The following is a 20337-nucleotide window of genomic DNA, read 5'->3' as shown; positions in this document are numbered from 1 at the left end:
GTGATTGGCCAATTTAAAACACTATTTCGTAAGCGGACAAATATACCGCAGTTTTTTCATCATCTAGTGTAACGAAGGTCTATCCGTGGTCGGACCGTATTTTACCGGATCTGGCCATGCCTGGCGGGCCATGGCCATGCCTCAGCGGCCCGTGGGACTTGATATGAATCTATCACAACCGAACTACTGATTTATGGACCAATTATGTACTTTTATTACCAATTATGATAAAATTGTCGGCTAAATTTCTAATTTTTTCCTTGTCGGCTAAACGCCCTGTCGGCCAATTTTCCTAGCGCCGTTTGGACGACCCCACTTTTTGCTCCTCGTAACCTTTTAAGACGCCACTCACTATTAACAAGCAATGTTGACCTTTCTAAATTGAACCTAGATTCAAAGCCGGTCATTTCGTGTCTGTTTTTTGCTTAAGAGCAGTAAATCGAACGTAAGCCAATCAATTTTTCAGTTTGTAAGTGATTTCCCTCCTTTTAAGTGCTCTCGAACGAAGCTCGAAGCAATCATCGTGAACGTGTTTTTTTTTGTTTTCACCAAATTTCTGCGTGACCTTTTTGTTCGCTTTTGTTCTAGAACTTTTTTTTTCGCGCTCTAGTGACTTCACTTCTTAATTTTGCGTGATATGGATCGCGCTCATTTCAATTTTTAGCCTGTTGCTATTAGAAAGGCGATTATAAACGCAAAAGCAAAGCCTGGTTATCTGATTGGTAAAGGTCCCAGACTACCATCCGGGCGTTTGCGGGTTCAAACGCCTTCCGCTGTCTTATTTTTTGTATCCATAAGGTTATCTAGGCTTCAGCCCCCCTCTGAATTAAACTACCCCGCTTCGTTTGTCGTTCTAGAGCAATTCGTACACGGCTTTAGTGGTTTTATGTTTTAGTTATTGTTTTGTACAAAGAAAACTACGCGATGGTTGGAAAATGAAAAAAGTTATAGCTGAATTTGTAAATTGAATAATTGATCCACTTTTTGTTTACTTCAGAGCTCATATGTAGTCAAACTTTAATGGGATCAACAAAAATAGCAATTTTTGGTCAATTTATTTTGAAGGAAGCAGAGGTTTTTAGTTCGAGAAAGCAGGAATTTTGCATCCAACAAAGTGGTGAACTATTACCCTAAGATTGAATTGTGGAAGGAAATTCTCTGAAGATGTTTGATTTTTTTTAAAAATAACTATATAACTATAAATGATAATTCTTTAAGATTGAAATCGTTCTCTTATTTTTTCCCCGGACAAATCGGTCATCAATTATTTCTATCATCATTTCTATGATCAATCATTTTCTGTACATCTGTTTGATTTTTGTGTGTCATGCACAAAAGAGTGCAAGGCGTCTACTGTGTATTTTTTTCTCATTTTATGCTTTATAAAACAAGGCGGGTCGGTAATGTGCGATGGCACATAAGGTTCCGACCCCGCCCATCCACAATTTTGGCATAATTGTCTACCAAATGAGGAACAGATAGAAAAACCCGAAAATTATTTTTTGGGAATCCCAAAAAACTCAAAAAATGCACAAGTATTATTCAACAAAGTTGTGTATGAACGATACGATAGCCACCAAAGCAAACAACTCAGTGGAGTAAAAATTGATGCTTTAGATTGCCGAGATATGCCAATATTAAGAAAGCGAGCCAAGACGAAGAGCGAAATCAAACAACAACAACAACAAACATTAATTACATCAAAAAATTTATGTCCGTTTTAAAAAACGAAATTTAATAACACAGTCAAAGTAGCGTCAAATCAAGCAAAAACTAAACAAAATAACTTATAAATTACTAGAAAATATATGGGACCAGTCCATAAAAGGGTTTGGTAACAAATAGACAAAAAAGAACAAAAACAATAAAGTTAAAAAATTCGCTCAAAGAATAACAAAAAAAACAACAAACAAAAATTCAATTGAAACTTGCCAGAAAACGCTGTCAAAACCGTCAAGCCATATTTTGGCCCTCAAAATATATTAAATTGCGCCTTCTTCAAACAGAGACAATGTAGTATGTGGCAATTCTTTAGTGAGACTAGGTAACAAGTAGACAAAAAAGCGAAGGGCAAAAGTATGTAATACTTTTGATTTTTTTTCGAAATAAAATTGCATCCAAAGTCATGAAAGACATTAATTACGAAAGAACTATTTCAATAGGGTCATTTATTCATTCAAAAGAAGCCCTCGAGATCTGATGTTATCCAGAATATTTCTTGCGGGTTCAACAAGAACGTCAAATATGAAAAAAAAATCAAATTAATTTACTTTTTTTTTGAAAAAAACCTATGACGAAGCCAGTAAGGTCATAACGAATTCTTTAAAAATAGATTTTAGGACATCAATCCTTTTTGACACCTTCCCTTGACACCCATAATGTCATATTAGACCTGTTATTTACTAACGAGATTAGGTAACAAAAAGAAGAATAAAAAGAACAAAATTGCGAAGTTAAAATTTTTTTTTAGTTTTGGAAAACGATTTTTTTTCAAAATCATGAAAACCATCAGCTATTTACTAATATCAGAATATCGGCTCATCTATTAGTCCATGAAAAACCAATGAAACCTATCACTATACACGAAATTTCATAGGACCGAAACTACAAAGTGAAAATGACAGTTAAAGACAAAATTAAAAAAATTCAATTAATTTCTTCAAGAAAGAGGTGTCGAGGCCGTTAAAACGATAATCTATATCATTCAAGATTTTTTTATGTTCAATTGTGCCTGATTTGGAACGCTAATAATGTGATACGAGAACTGTCAATAATGTGATAATGTGGAAAAACTAGAAAACGTGAAAAATTGGCAAATATCTAAAAACAAAAAAAAAATCTGAAATCTAGTAGTATCAAAGCCAGAAAACAATAACTTCAGGCTTAAAACCGCAACCGAGACTGAAATTTAAATCAGTAGAATGAAGAAGCTTTCTTTCTTTGCTGACACTAAGCTAGAACTTGAACAAATTAAGGAAAAAAGAGGAAAAGTTAATTAAGCCATTATTTATTTAAGAATCATTTTTTTCTAAAAATCCAAAAACGACCATAAACTTTCAAGTAAAAAATAAATGAATTAGCTTGGAACTGCTTAGGAAGCCAATTGGACCTATCACTCCTGAGCTTTGATTTGAAATGTTCTGTTCTTTATTATTTAAAAAAGGTCTTTTTTTTCAAAAAAGACCGACTGATTACAATCCGATTTCTTTTTGGATTGTAACAGTCCAAGATTGGCCCAAAACTAGACCTGCTAATGCCTTTTGTCCGCAAGGACAATTGATATTTCGAGTTTTGTAGATATAGATAATTTGTTAGTTGAAAACTCAAAAATAAAATCGGCATTTTTGATAATCAACGAGTAAAGTTAGCAAAAAACGGCGAAGTTTTGATTACAGAGCACTCTCAGCGGACGCTGAAGTAGGAGTAGCCCTCCTTTGAGTCTACAAAGGTTGTGTGATTGTTTTTTGGGAGTGTACTGCAGGCTTTTCTAATCAAAGTGGACTAAAGTAGCTTATTTCGTGCTGTTTTTGATGAAAAAGGCTGAATTTTGAAATATTTATCCAGAATTTTTGACCACAAAAATTTAATCAAAACAAACAACAATGCTTGCTTGTCTTTAAAAATAAAATCAACGACACTATTCTTAAAAATTTTAACAAATTTTAGCAAAATTGGCGAAAATTTAGGCAAAAATTCCTGAAAATGTGAATAAAAACAACGTGAATTCACTAATTTTCTCAGAAGTTTAAACCTCGATAACTCCCTGTAGAAAACGAAAATTAGAAAAATCTTTTTAATTCCATATTCTACGCTGGACGAGCTTTCTGATGATACCAGTCTCAACTCTCTACGATGAATATATCGATCGGCGAAAATTCACGGAACAAAAAAAACCCATTTGAGTATATAGTTCCTCCCCCCTCAAGAGGGTCGGAACAATAAATTGATAGGGTGTATGTCTTCCTGAATGGTGAAGCGTCTGTGACATACAAAGAATTAAGAGAGCCTTCTTGATAATCTTCTGATTTATTATTCCAACTAGTCTAGATACCGTGCTGCATTGCCAAATATTGTATTTTTCCTAACATGTGCTGCATAACAACGCAAAGCTAAAACGGGGCCATAAATGTCACTACTGGTGGCACAGAATTTATAAAAATTGACTGAGACCTCAGCAAGTTTTTTTTCAGATGCTTATTCAGCTCGTCTGTGCCTCAGGCCATTCACCAATCGGAGACTTTGTTCAAGTTCTTCAAGCCAAGGGTCAAGTCTAGAAGCACAATCGACGGAGAGACTGGTAAATAGTCTTACCAATTAATGAAGTATGTCATATTCACTAGAATTCGTAAAGAAGTCAAATTTTACGATTTTTTTCCAGTATTAATCATTATAATTTTTAACTTGAGTGTTCTATATAGGCCGCAGTCACGAAATGCTCTCAAACAAAGTTTGCGGCATTTTTAGGTTCTATTTGCTCTTTTATGCGATTTGTGGCCTGATCATTTTTTAATCTAACCGACTTGACTTATCATTATGAGAAAGAAGCGAGATTAATTGTCAAAGCGAGCGGGCTTGAAGTCGTCGCTTTTCATTGCTCCGAGAGCTTGGCGGGTCTCCAAATGTATATTTCATTGAAACTGTTGAGTAGTGTGAATTAGTGTATAATGTAAACAGCTATTCTGGTAGTTTGGAAACCCCCCGATTGCTAAGCCGTTTTAGTAAAAAAAAGTTTTGGATGATGTGAACAAAATTTGGTGTTTAGCTACTATCGGTGAATTGGTTCTAATGTCAAGCTGATCTCTTGTAATAGTTAGTTCCTTGAGATCTGTAATTACGAAAGGACAAGAGGTTCTGTTGTTAGCAATGCGACTGTATATTATTGCTCCAATACTTCTTAAAATGTAGGATAGTATTAGCTGGACAATCCGGACGTTTCTCGGTCAGTCAGTTTTGGCTGGTCGATATCGTTTGAGTAGAGAAAGCGTAAATTGATTCAGAGCCTTTAAAGTTAGCTTTAAAAAAAAAATAATACTTTAAATCGTGAAAGTTTCTAGAGTGGAGATCTAGAGATACAAACAGTTGGTTTGTCGAAGGAAGAAGATTTCGAATGCTATTCAAGTTTGTCTTTAATCAACATCTGAACCAATTTTTCTGGCTTGCTTAATTAAAATATTTTGCCACCCACTGTTTGCAGAAGTTATCACCATAAAGTGTCAGTTTGAGGCAGGAAGAAACGTTTCAAATGTTGGAAAATGGTTGCAAGAATTAGTTGGTTGCGATTAGTTTTTCAAATATGTAAATTAATTAATAGCCGCCCTCATCTTCTCAGCCGGCTATTATAGCGCTCCTATTTTTTTACAATTCAAAGAATTTGAATTGTATTGGGGCGCTGTCTTTTTAAGATCTGTTCACACATTTTCATGATTTTTGAAGTCAAATTGGAGTAGTGATTTTGGTCACGCCGAAACATGAAATGGAGCGAAAAAGCGAGTGGTTTTTGCGGCGTGAATTTTTTTCGCTCTAATTTTAAAGTAGAGTGAGAAAACGGTGTTTGAACAAAAATTTGCTTCATCGGTAATGGTTTTTTGTTCACATGCGGCAATTTCACTCTGATTTTTACTGTTTTTTCGATTTTTTGGATCGGATTTTGTTCTGAATGGTTTTGCCAATCCATTCACAGTTCATTCTAGGCCTAGTTTTTTGTTTGAATTAAATTTTCATTTCTCGCTAGTGGTTTTTTGTTCACATGCGGCATTTTGACATTGATTTTCTGTTTTCTTCTTAATTTTTTATCTGATTTTTTTTTAGAATGGTTCTCTCAACCCACTCATAGTCCATTCTAGGTCTAGTTTTTCTGTTTAGTCAATGGAAATTCTTTGAATTGTACGTCAGGACTTGTCCTGCTATGTTTTAATACTTCGTCGAACTTTTTTTCGCTTTACGATTTTGCCGCTTTTTCAGCATTTTGCGTGAAATCTTTTTGACTTCTCTAGGCTAGTTTCTCTCTTCTCTCATTCTGCTAAAAGTGAATTTGAACATCAATTGCTCAGCAAATCAATTCAAAATGTACAGAGTCAGAATAAAAAACTGAAGCCAGAAATAGAAACGGGATAAACCCATAAAGCCCAATTTTAGATGCCGGCTATTTGAACGTCGTTCCTATAAGTCGTAGTTACCATCTCTTGGTAACCAGCTCTTGCTTAATGGTATTGATAGTAGCCCCTGTAGCCTCTCTCTAAGAAACAGAAGTATGTTCAACTACGAAATGCCATCAAAATAAATCGGACTTAAATGTTTTTCTTCAAAAATCTTTTCAATGTCTTCTATTCTTTCAATCCCAATATGCTTATTGGAATCAACGGCGGCTATTTTCCGGCAATCTGCCGATTATGTTTATATAACCGAGAGGTTAGTTTATACATGCCTTCAGAATAATGAAAATAGTCAAAATTATACATCATTCTAATAATGATCTTCTGGTTATTGATTGAAATTACCCATTAAGCTTTTTGTTCCAATATATAAAAATAAAAATCCGAATGGTCCTTATTATCTGTCTCTTGGTAGTATTTTTTTAATACTGATTTGGCTAAAAAAATTCTTTTGAAAAGTAATATTTTCCGTTTCGCTCTTACATTAAATGGTAAATTCTTTCTTTTTGTATGCTCTTTGCGACCAACGATCTTGGTACTGTCCTTGGCATGCCTTTGCGTTCTAACTATGAGCTGGCTGTTTGTTTTGCCTTAATTGTAATCGGTTTGCACATTTCTCAAAACTTTCTGATGTAGCGCACTGACTCAAGCCTATTTTGTCGAGATAGTTGATTCAGCTGGTAAGACATGTGATTTGGAAGAATATCACGACAATGACTAAAGTTGCGATGCACATAACACACTCTTATGCACCATTTATTCTTTCGATTAATAAGCTGTGTATTCTCTGCCGACAATGTAAGAAAACTCTACTGAATGACAGATGAGAGAGGACTTAACTTTGAAAACATGCGGCCTTATTTCCAAGTACCAGATAATTTAGTACCAGATAGTGTGAGCGAATACCAGCCACTCTTTTTTGTAAAACTACATTTAGGTGTACTTCAAATGATTCTTCTTGATCAAGGTGTATTCCCAAGTAATGACACCTTAAAACATTTTCGTGAATATTTGTTTTTCGTGTTCTTATCAGCATTCAGAGGCTATTGATTTTCCTTAAATTTACTGTCTGTCTCTGTTAAACTAATTCTGTCTTGTTTGCATTTTTTCCCTCCTGGACCGGATCATGCCTACGGAATATACTAGTGTGTTGTCTGTTAATTGTTCAAGCTCAAATTCATCATTTTTGCGAGAAATTGTTTACGTATAAAAGAAAAATTAAGGGTCCTGAGACTGTGTGCTGGGTTACGCCTTGATTAATGGAATTTTTATGACATATCTCGGAGCCTATTTTAACGCACTGCGTTTGTTCTGTGAGAAAAGGTTGTGATAAATTAAATACAGGCGCACAGAAGTTGATAAACTCCACGTTTTAAGAGTGATTTTGACTGAGCAAAAAAATAAAGGCTTTCGTAGGTTCCAAATGAATGGCTACAGTGTTTTCATTTTCCTTGTTTTCTATTACTGTTTTAATGAAAAACAACCCTGCATCTGTTGACGATTGTTGGATTTGGGAATCCAAATTGCTCTTTAATTAACAGATTGTTTTGATCGATATAATCCGTCATTTTGCGTAAGTATAATTTTTTCAAAAAGTTTAGCAAATGTTGTTGCGACCGAAATTGGTTGATAGTTGCTCAGTTTAGTGGTTGATCCGTTTTTATGAATTAGTGTGACATATGTATGTTTTAGAGTACTTGGAAAATACTATTTTGAATACAATCATCAAAAATTATTTGCAGATGCGTACCAATTGCGGATTTTCCTGGTTTAAGAGGCCACGCTTGAACAAATCCTGGACCCGGCGATTTACTTTTGTCTAAGTTGTCGATGACTTGAGATTTCTATCAAAATTCTACAGGAAAGTTTGATAAGTGAATCATATTTTTGTATGAGGGCGTATAATAACAGCCTCAGTTAAATATATATTTTGAAATGAATAATCATTCCTGATTGTTCATTCGATATTTGAGATGTAAATATCTCTCCCGATGCCTCTTAATTTACCTTTTACCTCCGAAAAATTAGCTCGGAATATAAACGGAATCAACTAAGCCGACAAGGTCCAAGCGTGTTAAAATTAGTTTTCAATTGTCCAGCTCATCTCAACTAGTTTTAGTAAGGTTTCTGTAGTCGCCATTAGTTGGGCGTTATTGGGAAAAAAGGTTTTCTGAAAAAAGGAAGGCAAAAATAAGGTCATAACCCTCTAGATTATTATAGGATCTTGTCGTTGACATTGGATGTACTAAATTGAAGTGGACGACTTGGAGATAATTGTGCGAACTCGCATTACCAATCTTTTGTTTTTTTAAGATACCACACTGTCAACTACTTCAACCAACAGAGAGCGAGATCCTTTTATTAAAAGCAAAACGGTCGACAGCAGTCCCAGAAATAACAGTGGAAACATGCGAGACCAGAACTTGTCCAAAGAGGCTCCGGCTGTTATTAGAACGAGTCCTCGCAGAACATCTGCAAATACAAACCAAACTCTTGCCGTACCTGGTACCGGGGATAATCGGGTACCTCAAATGCACGATACTGCTGACTGTGTGGGTAACAATGTCGGTCCCACATCACAAGCTGTACGCGATGATGGTGCTTTGAATACCACCGCAGCTGCTAAGGTTGAAAGTTCAGCTGCTTTGGAGATTAGCGAGGGGCAGAAGCAGATGCAATCTAGGAAACCGACTATACAGTTTGGAGAACACACTGTGAGCAATTTTAAATTGAGTATTTTTGAAAATGTAACTACTGCAATTCAGTTTTTCGAGGCCAACTTCCCAGCTTTCTCAGTCAGTAAAAGTTAAATTATCTGTTGAATCTTTTCCGCTTGTGCCCCGAGCTTAGTGGTGCAAAATATTTGCACCCACAAGCGCCCGTATCATATTTTTACACGATTAATAGCCGCCCTCATCTTCTCAGCCGGCTATTATAGCGCTCCTATTTTTTTTACAATTCAAAGAATTTGAATTGTATTGGGGCGCTGTCTTCTTACGACTCGAAGAGGAGTATTGGAGAAGTCCTTTTTTTTAATCAATTTTATTGGAGTGTTTTTTGAAGCGGGAAATGAAACGCGTGAAAAAATTTGGAGTGATTTTGGTGGTAAACAAAAGTAAAGAGCGGATCGAAAAGAGAGTGGTTTTTGTTCATACCGCTGTTTTTGAGAGAGCGAGAAATTTGTGAGAAATGTGTGAAAAAATTTTCTCTAAGCGAGCGAAATTTTTTTGTTCACGTGCGGCATTTTAAAGCAGTTTTTTTCATTTATTTTCGTTAAGAGGTTTGGTTATGATTTTGTTTTAATTTTAGGATGGTTTCGGTAGTGGTTTGAAGGTCTCTGGAAATTTATATGAATTTTATGATAATTCGGTGGTTTTTAATGCATTTTGCTGATTTTCGGGCTAATTTTTGCGTTTTTTGACGATTTTTTTGTTTTACTGGCTCAAATGGGTATTGAAGAAGTCCCTTCTACTTGAGCAATATTATGATAACAACTGGTTACAGTTTTGTGGGTAAGAATCATTTTATTGTTGAGAAATATGACAAAAAATGGCGAAAATTGGAACTATTTTTCTTAATTTTTTGCAGTTTTTCGTTTTTTTTTCTGTTTTTAGCAAAGTTTCCTTGCCTATTATGACTTGCTTATTGATTTGCGAGCATCTGGATACCCTATTGGCTGAAGGAAATTTTTCTTTGGATTAATATGTTTTTTGAAATATTAAAAATAAATTAGTAACTTTTTCCAGTTTTTCAGTGAAATTTGTTTTTAAGAGCTTTTTTTTCATAATTTAGCCTAAAGTATTTTTTCTAAAATTCACATAAGTGGTTTTTGTGAGTACTAGTTGGTTTGATGAAGTTATTTTGGCAGAGATAGTTTTTTTTCGGGATCTCAATTTATAACAAAGTTTGATCAGATTTTTTATCATATTTTAACAGATTTGATTTTTTTGTTTTTACTTTTTTGTTTCATGACTTTGTTTCAAGATAATCATAAATTAGTGAGGGCACATTTTGTTTGATGAGTAGTTGGATGGCGTTTAGATGGATTTTCACTTCGAGTCGTTTCCGGAATTCTTCCGGCTATGTTTTTTTTAAGATCTGTTCACACATTTTCATGAATTTTGAAGTCAAATTGGAGTAGTGATTTTGGTCACGCCGAAACAGGAAATGGAGCGAAAAAGCGAGTGGTTTTGCGGCGTAAAATCTTTTCGCCCTAATTTTAAAGTAGAGTGAGAAAACGGTGTTTGAACAAAAATTTGCTTCATCGGTAGTGGTTTTTTGTTCACATGCGGCAATTTTACTTTGATTTTTACTGTTTTTTCGATTTTTTGGATCGGATATTTTTCTAAATGGTTTTTCCAATTCATTCATAGTCCGTTCTAGGTCTAGTTATCTGTTTAGTCAATGAAAATTCTTTGAATTGTACGTCTGGACTTGTCCTGCTATGTTTTTTTTACTTCGTCGAATAAAAAAAAATGTTTCGCTTTACCTCATTTTGCCGCCTTTTCAACACTTTGCGTGAAATCTTTGACTTCTCTAGGCTAGTTTCTCTCTTCGCTCATTCTGCTAAAAGTGATTTTGAACATAGTTGCCCAGTAAAGCAATTCAAAATGAACAGAGTTAGTACAAAAATGGATGTCAGAAATAGAAACGGGATAAACCCATAAAGCCCAATTTTAGATGCCCGCTATTTGAACGTCGTTCCTATAAGTCTTATTTACCATCTCTAATGCTTATTGTTATTGATAGGAGCCCCTGTAGCCTCTCTCTAAGAAACAAAAGTATGTTCAACTACGAAAAGCTATCAAAATAAATCGGACTTAAAAAAATGTTTTTGTACGAAAATCTTTTTTTTTTTCAATATCTTCTGTTATTTCAATCCCAATCTTGCTTATTGGAATCAACGGCGGCTTTTTTCCGGCAATCTGCCGGGTATGTTTTACTATGTAATGTGCACGTGCTGTATTTGCACCACAAACAAGTCAAGCCCGTGAAGGCGTTAAATGGCTGAGCAGTTCTCCTAGAGCCTTAGGGGTCTCTAAGCGAGCGGTTCACGGAAACAATTTTGAAGAGACATAAATTCAGTGTGAAGGGTGATTCTTCATCTTAGCATTTCTAATGCTAGCATTTGTAAGCACGAGCTGGCTATTACCAAACTCAATACACTCTCGGTCGTTTGAGGGCAATTCGGTCATTTTCTAAGTGAAAATGAAGGCTTTGACGAATTTTGAGTGCAGGTTAGTGTGAAAGTTTGCGGGTGGTTGACGATAACCGGCAGCTTTTGATCAACATTTATTACTTGCTCTCAAATGAAGTGTGTTGCTATTGTATTAGTCCCGCTTGTCTTTTTTTCCATTCGTCTTTCATCCTCAAATTGGGATCCGCAGCTAAAGCCCGGCGGGCAGTAATTTCTCATCGAGACTTACTAGGCTCTAAGCATGCGATTCATCAAAGCTTTTGAGAAGACATAGTTCCATTTTGTGAAGGGCCTCCCCCCAAAACACGAGACCACCCTCCCCCTCCCCCTAATGATAACATTCCTAAGCTCAAGCTGGCAACTACCGAAGCCTACCGCTCACCAGTCGATTAGCTTGGCATTTCGCCCGACGTTAGTCGTTTGTTATATCTTGTTCCATCTTTGATTTGAAAAGTATCTGCTTCAGGCCAACATTCGTCAGTTTTCTGCCGTTCTGAAGCAGAGCGCCAACCATGTTGAGAAAGAACACTCAAAAGTTGAAGCGGCTCCTGATTTGCAGCAGCCAACTGCTCAATTACCACCTGAGATGCCAGCAAATATTGCCTTTAATATCCAGAGTAGTGGCTCAGCAGCGCAGTTGGATCCCAATGCAGTCCAGAGAAGCGATTCTGTTCAAATGTTAGTTCCTTTTCTGTTAGACAAACATTTCAAGTGTGTCGTTTAAATTTTTTGTATTTTACAACGGTTTTTTAGGGCTAGTGATTCTGCATTAGTTTTATAATCGAGCCAAATATGCCTTTCCGACTGTTTTTATGTTCCAATGAATTCGTTAAAGGCCGTGAAACGAAGTGGAGCAAAGCTCTTTTTGGCGACATCGTTTTTTTTTATTCATCGAGGTGGGAAGATCATTTTTTATTGATCTCTTTCAAAGATAGCAGGATAATTTTTGTGGTCATGTCATTGGGAAGTCAATGAGAAACAAAATAACAGCTATCAGAGTCGCCCAAGTTTTCCCGCCTTCTAACAATTCCGGTCAAATGGCTTACAAATCGGTTTTTAAACATATCAAAAGCTCTTTATCGGAAAACCAAAAGCATGTTGGTTGGGGTCAAAATTTTTTTTTCAATGGAATATCTGGAAAACAGGTTTTTTGGAGCAGAAGTTTGGGGTCACCGCAATCGTCTAAGAAAAAAATGCAGAACAAAGTTTTGTTCAGCACCCGCAGATAACAGATTCCCCTATTGAAGGAGGGAGCCAACTAAACACACTAGCAGTTCGGTGCACACAAAAAATGTACATCTGAAAATTTATTTTCCCAAAAATTTTGTGAAAAACAAAATCACTCTGCCAGAATGACAATTTTTAGTGAGCTGTGAGAAGTAGAGTAGAAAAAATTATGATAGCAAATTTCTCTTACATTTTACCGCATATACGTAGTTTTCCACCAAGACGTTGATTGGTCAGTTTAATTACAAATGTCTCAAAAACCAACGGTCATCTCGGAAAAAAATAGACCAATTCAGTGTAATTAAACCTGATGTGCTCACTGTTCAAATTTTGATATTAATGGTTTCCCGAGGTAAAAAAAAATTAAAGAAGGATGGTGCAATTTTTTGAAAATTTCCTCCACCAAATAGCAAGCATTGTTTTATCCTCTCTACATGACTATTGATTTTTTATGCTTGCTGCACAATGATTTTTTATCACCTTTTCGAGGTAAAAAAATGTTGAGTAAAACATTGTTCATAGAATTTTTTTTAATTTTAACGATTAACATTTTCGGTTAGTGGATGTCTTAAATAACTTGAAAACTATCAAAACTTTTGATTCTTTAAATAATGTTCAAAGTTAGAATGTTTCAGCATAAAATATATTTTACTACAGATACTCGCGTGTTGAAAAATACGTATAGATGTGTATAGATATGTGCCAATAATTTAAATTTTCAGAAACATTTACTTAAATTTTTGATGTACTTTAATTTAAGAAGCATTTACCTCGAGTGGTTATCAACTCTAAAATAATTTTTTGGCTTAAAGTTTTCTTAAATTTTGAGTTTTGTTAATGAATGTCTTTATTCTAAATTTTCTGAAAATTTTCTAACTGATATAGCTGATGGTGCCCACTTCTTGGTTTTCCAGCTGTTTTAATCGTATTCTATTTTGGTATGGAGAGTCATTTTAGTCCATTTTAATGCAATTCGTTCGCATTGACTCGACTCTTACGTTGCATTTCTCATCGTATCTTTTCTTTTTGCTAGAAATCGTCTAGAGTTTAAATCAAGTGTGCCAAAATTGGTATCCAATGTTTCATTTTCAGTCTTGCAGTGGTCTATAATAAGTGCTAATGTCATCATTGCAAGCCTCTTAGTGGTATCAAACACCGACTGTCGTTCAAGAGCAGTTAAAACGACCTTAGCTGGTTATATTGACGTAATTTTATGCACCTAAGTGAATTCCCCCTCCAGGCTACCCACTACCAGAACAGGCTGAAACATTAGTGCTTTCGCTAGTCGTTGAGAACAATTCTTCAAACGCTTGTCGATTATGTTTTTGAATAGTGAAATGGTTGCATTGTTTTTGTTTTCTTTCCTGCAAACCTTTGGCTAATTTTTGTTTGTTTTGGTTTCTGTCTGTATTGGCCTTTTTGTGACCATATCTTTTCAATTGCTCTTGAAAGAAGTTCATAGCAATTATTGTAAACATGTGTGTCTTTTTTATTCAAAGCTCGACAATTTTGACTTTTTGAGCGACTTTTACGCCCTTGACTTTTTGCGTTTCGCGTGATCTAAAATTCTCTCGCAATCACAATTCCAAGCCGCTGAACTCAATTGGCAGCAATTTTATACTAAAAGTCGAATGAGAAGTACGCCGAAACTGGTGTCGTTTTTCACTTTAAATCTTAAAAGTGGTATATGTTAACCCCTAATGTGGTTATTTGAAGCCCACTATTGAACTTCTTAGTCGCATTTAGGCTCCCCTCCCTCCCTCCCCCTCCCCCCCCCTGACTAAAGCAGGCTGCAATTGTTTAGAGATCCCACTAGTCGTCGAGAGCAATTTTTCCGACGTTTAGTCGGTTATGTTTTCAACTCTTCAGCTAAGTTGAGCTATTTCTGGCACCACGACATAGATTATTGAATTGCAGGCAAAATAACAAAAAAATGCGAAATTGGTAAAGATTTCTTAAAACCCAGTAGAATGAGTAGACTCTCAAGTAGATTCTCAAATTTCAAAGTAGAGAGAGAAGACGGCGTTTGAACAAAAATTTATCGATTGTGATTTTGTTCGAATGCGGCAATTTGGCTTTGCTGGTTTTTTTTCAATTTTTTATTGGATTTTTAAGTGGTTTTTTTTCAATCCATTTATTGTTCATTCTAGTTCTAGTTTTTTGTTTCGTCAATAAAAATTTTTTTGAATTGTGGCAGGACTTTTCCGTCTATGTCCTTTACTTCGTTGAATAAAAATTTGTTTCTCTTTACATTGATTCACAGCTTGTACAACTTTTTGCGTGGAATCTCTAAGCTTGTTTCATTCTGATAAAAAGGGCTCTTAAACAGCAGCTGATCAGCAGAGCAATATAAAATGAACACGCAATACCGAAAAACGAGATCAAAATCGGATAAACACTTAAAGCCCAATTTTAGATGCCCGCTACTTGGTATTTGTTTATAAAAGTCTTTGTTTGCATCTCTAAAGTTTTTTGGAATTGGTACTAGCACCTGTATCCTCTCCTTATGAAACAGAACAATATCTTAACATTTTTTCACTCAAAATCGGTGTTTTGAGAATCACTGGCGCCCGGGAAATGTGCTGGGAATCTTTGTCCATTCTAGATCTAGACTTTTGTTTAATCAATAGAATTTTTTTAATTGTGGTTCAGGACTTCTGATATTCTTTTTAGTTGCGTCCTCAAGTTTTTTGTTACGACCATATGAAGTCAGGTTTGAATCTACGCTGTTCTTTTTTTTCAGTTTAGACCGAATTAGGTGCGCGTCGTCGTTTTTAATTGCTCTTGAAGGAAGTTCACAGCAATTATTGTAGACGTGCCTTTTTTATGCAAAATTTTCGCTTGACAATTTTGACTTTTCGAGTGACTTTTACGCCCTTGAGTCAATTGAGCTGAACTCAATTGGCGGCAATTTAATACTAAAAGTCAAATGAAAAGTGCGCCGAAACTGGTGTCGTTTTTCACTTAAAATCTTAAAAGTGGTATATGTTAACCTCTTTGAACCACTTTGAGGCCCACTCTTGAACTTCTTAGTTCAATTTAGGCTGCTCCACCCTCCCCCCCGCGACTGATGCAGTCTGCAATTGAATAGAGCTTCCACTAGTCGTTCGGGAGCATTTCTTCCGACGTTAGTCGGTTGTTTTTGAGTAAACATTAGTGCAAACAAATAGACGGAAATGAAATTAACTCTAATGAATTTTTGGTGCATTAGAAAAACAAAATGTCAAGCATCGATTTGTAGACAATAACCAGACAATAAATTTCTATCCAGAAATCAACCTCTATACCATTTTCAAACTATTTTTCAAACAGAAAGGTCTTTAGAGTGACAACTTGATTTTTAATTGCTCTTGAGCGAATTTCATTGCAATTATTGTAGACGTGTCGGTCTTTTTATGCATATTTATTGCTTGACCATTTTTCGCTTTTCTTCTAGAACATTCTTTGACTTCTCAAATGATTTTTTCACGCTTTCGTTCTTCATTTTTGAGTGATCTTTTTTGTTCTCACTAAAGCTAAAATAAAATCGAGGGTAGCAAAGTAATTATAAGGGCCTGATAGCCGAGTGGGCAGTGCATTTGGCTGTGGAGAGGGAGATCAGTGGTTCGAATCCCGGCGAGGTCAAATGTTTTTCTACCCGCCTGTCGTTCGAGAGCAATTCTTCCGACATTAGTCGGTTTATTTTTTATCAAACTTGCGTGGCCTCTATTTGATTTCGATTAATTTTCTAATTATTAACTAGATTTTCATATTTTCATATATGAGAGTAAAAGTATATGTGAGATTTATAAGTTAGAGTAGATTTATAAGAGTATTTATAACGTTACAAAATCTAATGATACTCATTGAAGACAAGTTGTGGCAGTGTTGCCTAAACTTTTGGATATCAAATGAAGCTAATAAAAAAGCGTATATTGCACCTTGTTAGAAAGCCGAGAAAAGTTGTTTTCTCGAATAACTAACTGACAGCAAAACAAAAAGAGCACAAAATAGGCGAAACTCAATAGGTGTCCTTTATTTTTGAAAAGAGGTATGGTCTGATATGAACTGAAGTGAGTAAATAACTCAAACATTGTCATATTTGACAGCCTATTGAGACCTGCCATTAATGAGAATAAGTGACAGGACAGCTAAAGACTAAGCAAGATTGGAAAAATCACTGATCTTTTTGAAAATCATCTGTGACAAAGTATTTTAAGCCTGTAGAAATTAATCGAAGCAAGTAGCTGCTATTAAATCTCATAAGAGAGTTAAATAGTCTAGTCATTAAAAGTATTCAGAAACAGGAGGACAAAAAGAAAAAATGAAATAAAAATCATGATAATTAAAAAAACGGTGTTTATTAGAACACGTGTTTGACAATTTGACCAGATGACTTCGGGCAAAGGTCAGGAGAAGGAACGGCAAAAAAATATCATTTTGTGGCACTTAAAAAGTTTCCAGAATGCAAAAATCTGTTCGAAAAGTGATTTCTCATTCCACTTCAGTAGATTTATAAGAGTATTTACAACGCTACAAAATCTACTGATACTCATTGAAGACAAGTTGTGGCAGTGAAACATTTTTATTATGCTCCTTTAAGTGCTACAGCCAGACAATTATTGCTACTGTAATTTTAATTCTCATTGACAGCAAAAAGTTTGAAAAAAACTGAAGAGATCTTAAAAAGAAGAACGTGCACCAACACAATCTTTGTTCTTTTAATTTCGAAAAAACAGCACAAAAATAATTACATTTTGAAGATTAAGTGAAAAGTTGATTACTCTTTGACCTGGCCAACAGGCCAATTGAACATCACAAGTCAAAAACAGTAATCAACGATTCCACAAATTTAGAGGAAGCTAAAACAAATAGCATAGAAAATGGTAGGTAATTTTTGGGAACCGGTGTTGATTTCAGGTTTTTTAAAATCAATACTAAAATTACAAAAACAGAAAACTTTCCACTTATTACGAATTTTTGTGATATACTCGAAGCCTGCAGAGGCAGGAAGAAGTAAATGCAATAATAATATTAAAAATAGCTGTTCTCAAAAATGCTGAGATTTCGATAGATCTTTTTGTCAGTGTCTGCACTTAAAAAATTGTAAAATCGAAATCTGTCATGAATGCAGCCTCTGGCTCAAGAAAAAATAATTGACAATATGAGCTCAGAAGATACAAATATGACAAAAAAATCGGGTAAAATTTGAAAAAAGACACAAAAACTGCCGAATTGACGATTTTCTTGATAACTTTTTGGTGCAGACACTCTATCTAGCTATTATCTAAAGAATAACCAATTTACGATCTACCATAAAACGGGCTGACTATAAAAGACAAAGGAGCACAAGTAACAAAAGAATGTCCAAACTTCTTCTTGAAACTAACGTCCTCAAAACTGTTTTGTTAAAAAACTTAATAACGCAAAAAATGTTTGGAAACCGTGACCCCAAAAAGTAAAAAAAAAGTCAAATGTGTCAAGAAAAGTTGAGAAATTTTTTAAAAAAAATAATACAGTTCTTTGTTTAATTTGACTTCAGCAAAGAAAAAGCCTCACAGGCATGAAAAAGACAAAGTTCCATTTGCCATGCTATTATGAACTGGTGAAATGCTGCTCAATTTTGGGCTCGAAAAGCTCCGGAAAAGACGTTTTCACTTTAGAACATCCCAACAACTTGAGCGCTTTCGTCATTAGTGCTTTCGTTTTTAGGCTGCTAAAAACAGCTCATGGCCTTTACCTGTTAATGAAATTTAAGGCGCGCTGGCTTTTACCTGTTTATCACGTTTTTAAAGCTCAAAATCATGAATAATTTGGTGAACATATGGTACAAAAAAAGAGACGGAGCCTCAATGCAATCCAAAATCTTCGGTTTGTATAAAAGGACCGAAAACAATTATGTGAACATAACCACTGAAACGTTAAATATTCGCAAAGATAACCCCGGAAACTCCTCGAAAAATGCGAAATTTGAAAAAAAAATTCAATTCTATTCTCTTCGTTTGACGAGCTTTCTAGCGATACCAGACAAAACTCTTTACGATAAATATTTCGATCGGCCAAATTTGACTTGAACAAAAAACCCCAGTTGAGTATATAGTTCCTCCCTCGCACTGAAAGTGGAGTCGGAACAAAAGTTGGAGTCGGAACAAAAATTGAAGTTTTTCAAAATTGTGTTTACGGCTATCTGATACGCTTCCTCTTCTTTAAACACTTTGGTAATTTTAAAACCTGCTCGTTTCGTGTTTTAAGCATGCGGCTCTCGATAGACGCCAGAAATTCTCAGTGACTTCAAGCAGAGTCACGTAATCATTACAACAATTGGCTGTCGACGATTCCGAGTATCTAATCACTTTAATGTGGAAATTGTTATGCCCTTTTTCAATCTTTGTTTAGCGCCTTTCTCGAGGATTAAATTTTGCAAAACGGCAATTTTCTGTAACTCATAATAAAAAGCTCTTTTTTCAGTTTTGAGAATCATATTTTAGCAAACTTTTTGAGGCTCTTAAGTTTAGCATGGATATTTGAAGGTCCAATGTTTAGTCTCAATGCATTATGTTGAAGATACATTAGCTGATGTTCATGATTCGGCTTGGCTTTTGTAAATTGTTAAATATTTTAGGTTTCTTTGCTAAGTTCATTGGTATAAGTGGTACGTTTTAATATATCGGTGGATCAAAGACTGAAAATGAAAACAAATTGTTCGATGAAATTAAGAAATGAGGAAATAAATTTGGGTCATAATAGCTGCTTGCTGAATTATCAAGAGAACTGAATCTTTGTCGAACAGCTGTTGGCATGGGCGGCTATCGTAAATATCTAAGTTAGAGATTATTGATGGAATCTTGAGCTTTAATTTAGAGTTCCACGACAAGTATTGCCCGTGCAACAACAGCAACAGCACCAACAACTTGCACACCCCTCTGGGGAAGAGTTTTGTAGAATTGCTGCTGTGGATACGAATGAAATATCAAATGTGCCTGTGTCAACTCTGGTAGTGTCCCCCAACAAAGCCACAAGCAACACTGGTCCACAACAAATACCCCTACCGCCGCTACCACCCGGGCAAATACAGCAGCAGCAGCAGCCTTCCGCAGTAAATAGCGGGCAACAATTAGTTCAAAATGGAAGTAACACTGCCAGTCCAGCAAACCCTATGCTGAGTTAGTACAGTCGCTTACCGTGGGTATAAACTTTGAAAGTGGGTCTCTATTTGTGTAGGTTTGCGCTATCCAGTCAACTTGGGCGCTAAACCCTAATTCTGTAAATCCCGTCGTAACTCCGTGGGCAGAAACAGCTTTGCCTCTCTATAAATATAACTTTATTGGGCTGTACGGACTAATGCTTTTGATTTGAAACTGGACCGTATTCAAATAACATGTCAATGGCTTTCGTGAATAATTTTTGCCAAGATCAGTCGCTAAGTTTCAGTTCAATTTATTTCAGAGTGGTTGTCTGAGATTTCAGACATGTAAAACATGAATGAGTTCACACAGAACATGGATTTTGGGGGTATGGTCTCAAGATTGCCACTGGCAACAAGTTTGATAATGTTACGATTCAGATTATCTAATTTGGGTTTTTAATTGAAATGTAAATATGCTCCAGTCCAAAACCATCAAAAAGGGGTTCAAAGTTGCTGGTAAGAGAGGCTCGGATAATCAAAGTAATGCTAACTAATGCTGTTATGAATAGTACTCCATTTTTTTAAATCAAGCTGCGAAAAATACAACGGTTGATGATTTACTCTTGAAAAAAAAATTACGGAATACTTTGATGGAA

At 35.4% G+C, this 20337-nt stretch overlaps 1 protein-coding gene across 1 annotated transcript in view; it reads left to right on the top strand.

Annotated features, from left to right (window-relative positions):
• Window positions 1–20337, top strand: part of LOC142342664 (uncharacterized) — a 56459-nt gene that overhangs the window by 17091 nt on the left and 19031 nt on the right. Inside the window, exons 5-8 of the mRNA XM_075394128.1 lie at window positions 4191–4297; window positions 8466–8866; window positions 11816–12027; window positions 19417–19718. Of these exons, the coding sequence (XP_075250243.1) occupies window positions 4191–4297; window positions 8466–8866; window positions 11816–12027; window positions 19417–19718 (1022 nt within the window). The remainder of the gene's footprint in view (window positions 1–4190; window positions 4298–8465; window positions 8867–11815; window positions 12028–19416; window positions 19719–20337) is intronic.

Source organism: Convolutriloba macropyga, chromosome 1, assembly GCF_964194025.1.
Source record: "Convolutriloba macropyga chromosome 1, txConMacr16.3, whole genome shotgun sequence".
NCBI classification, from domain to species: Eukaryota; Metazoa; Xenacoelomorpha; order Acoela; family Convolutidae; genus Convolutriloba; species Convolutriloba macropyga.
The sequence above is the reverse complement of the archived record's forward strand: the minus strand, read 5'-3'. Positions and strand labels throughout refer to the sequence as shown.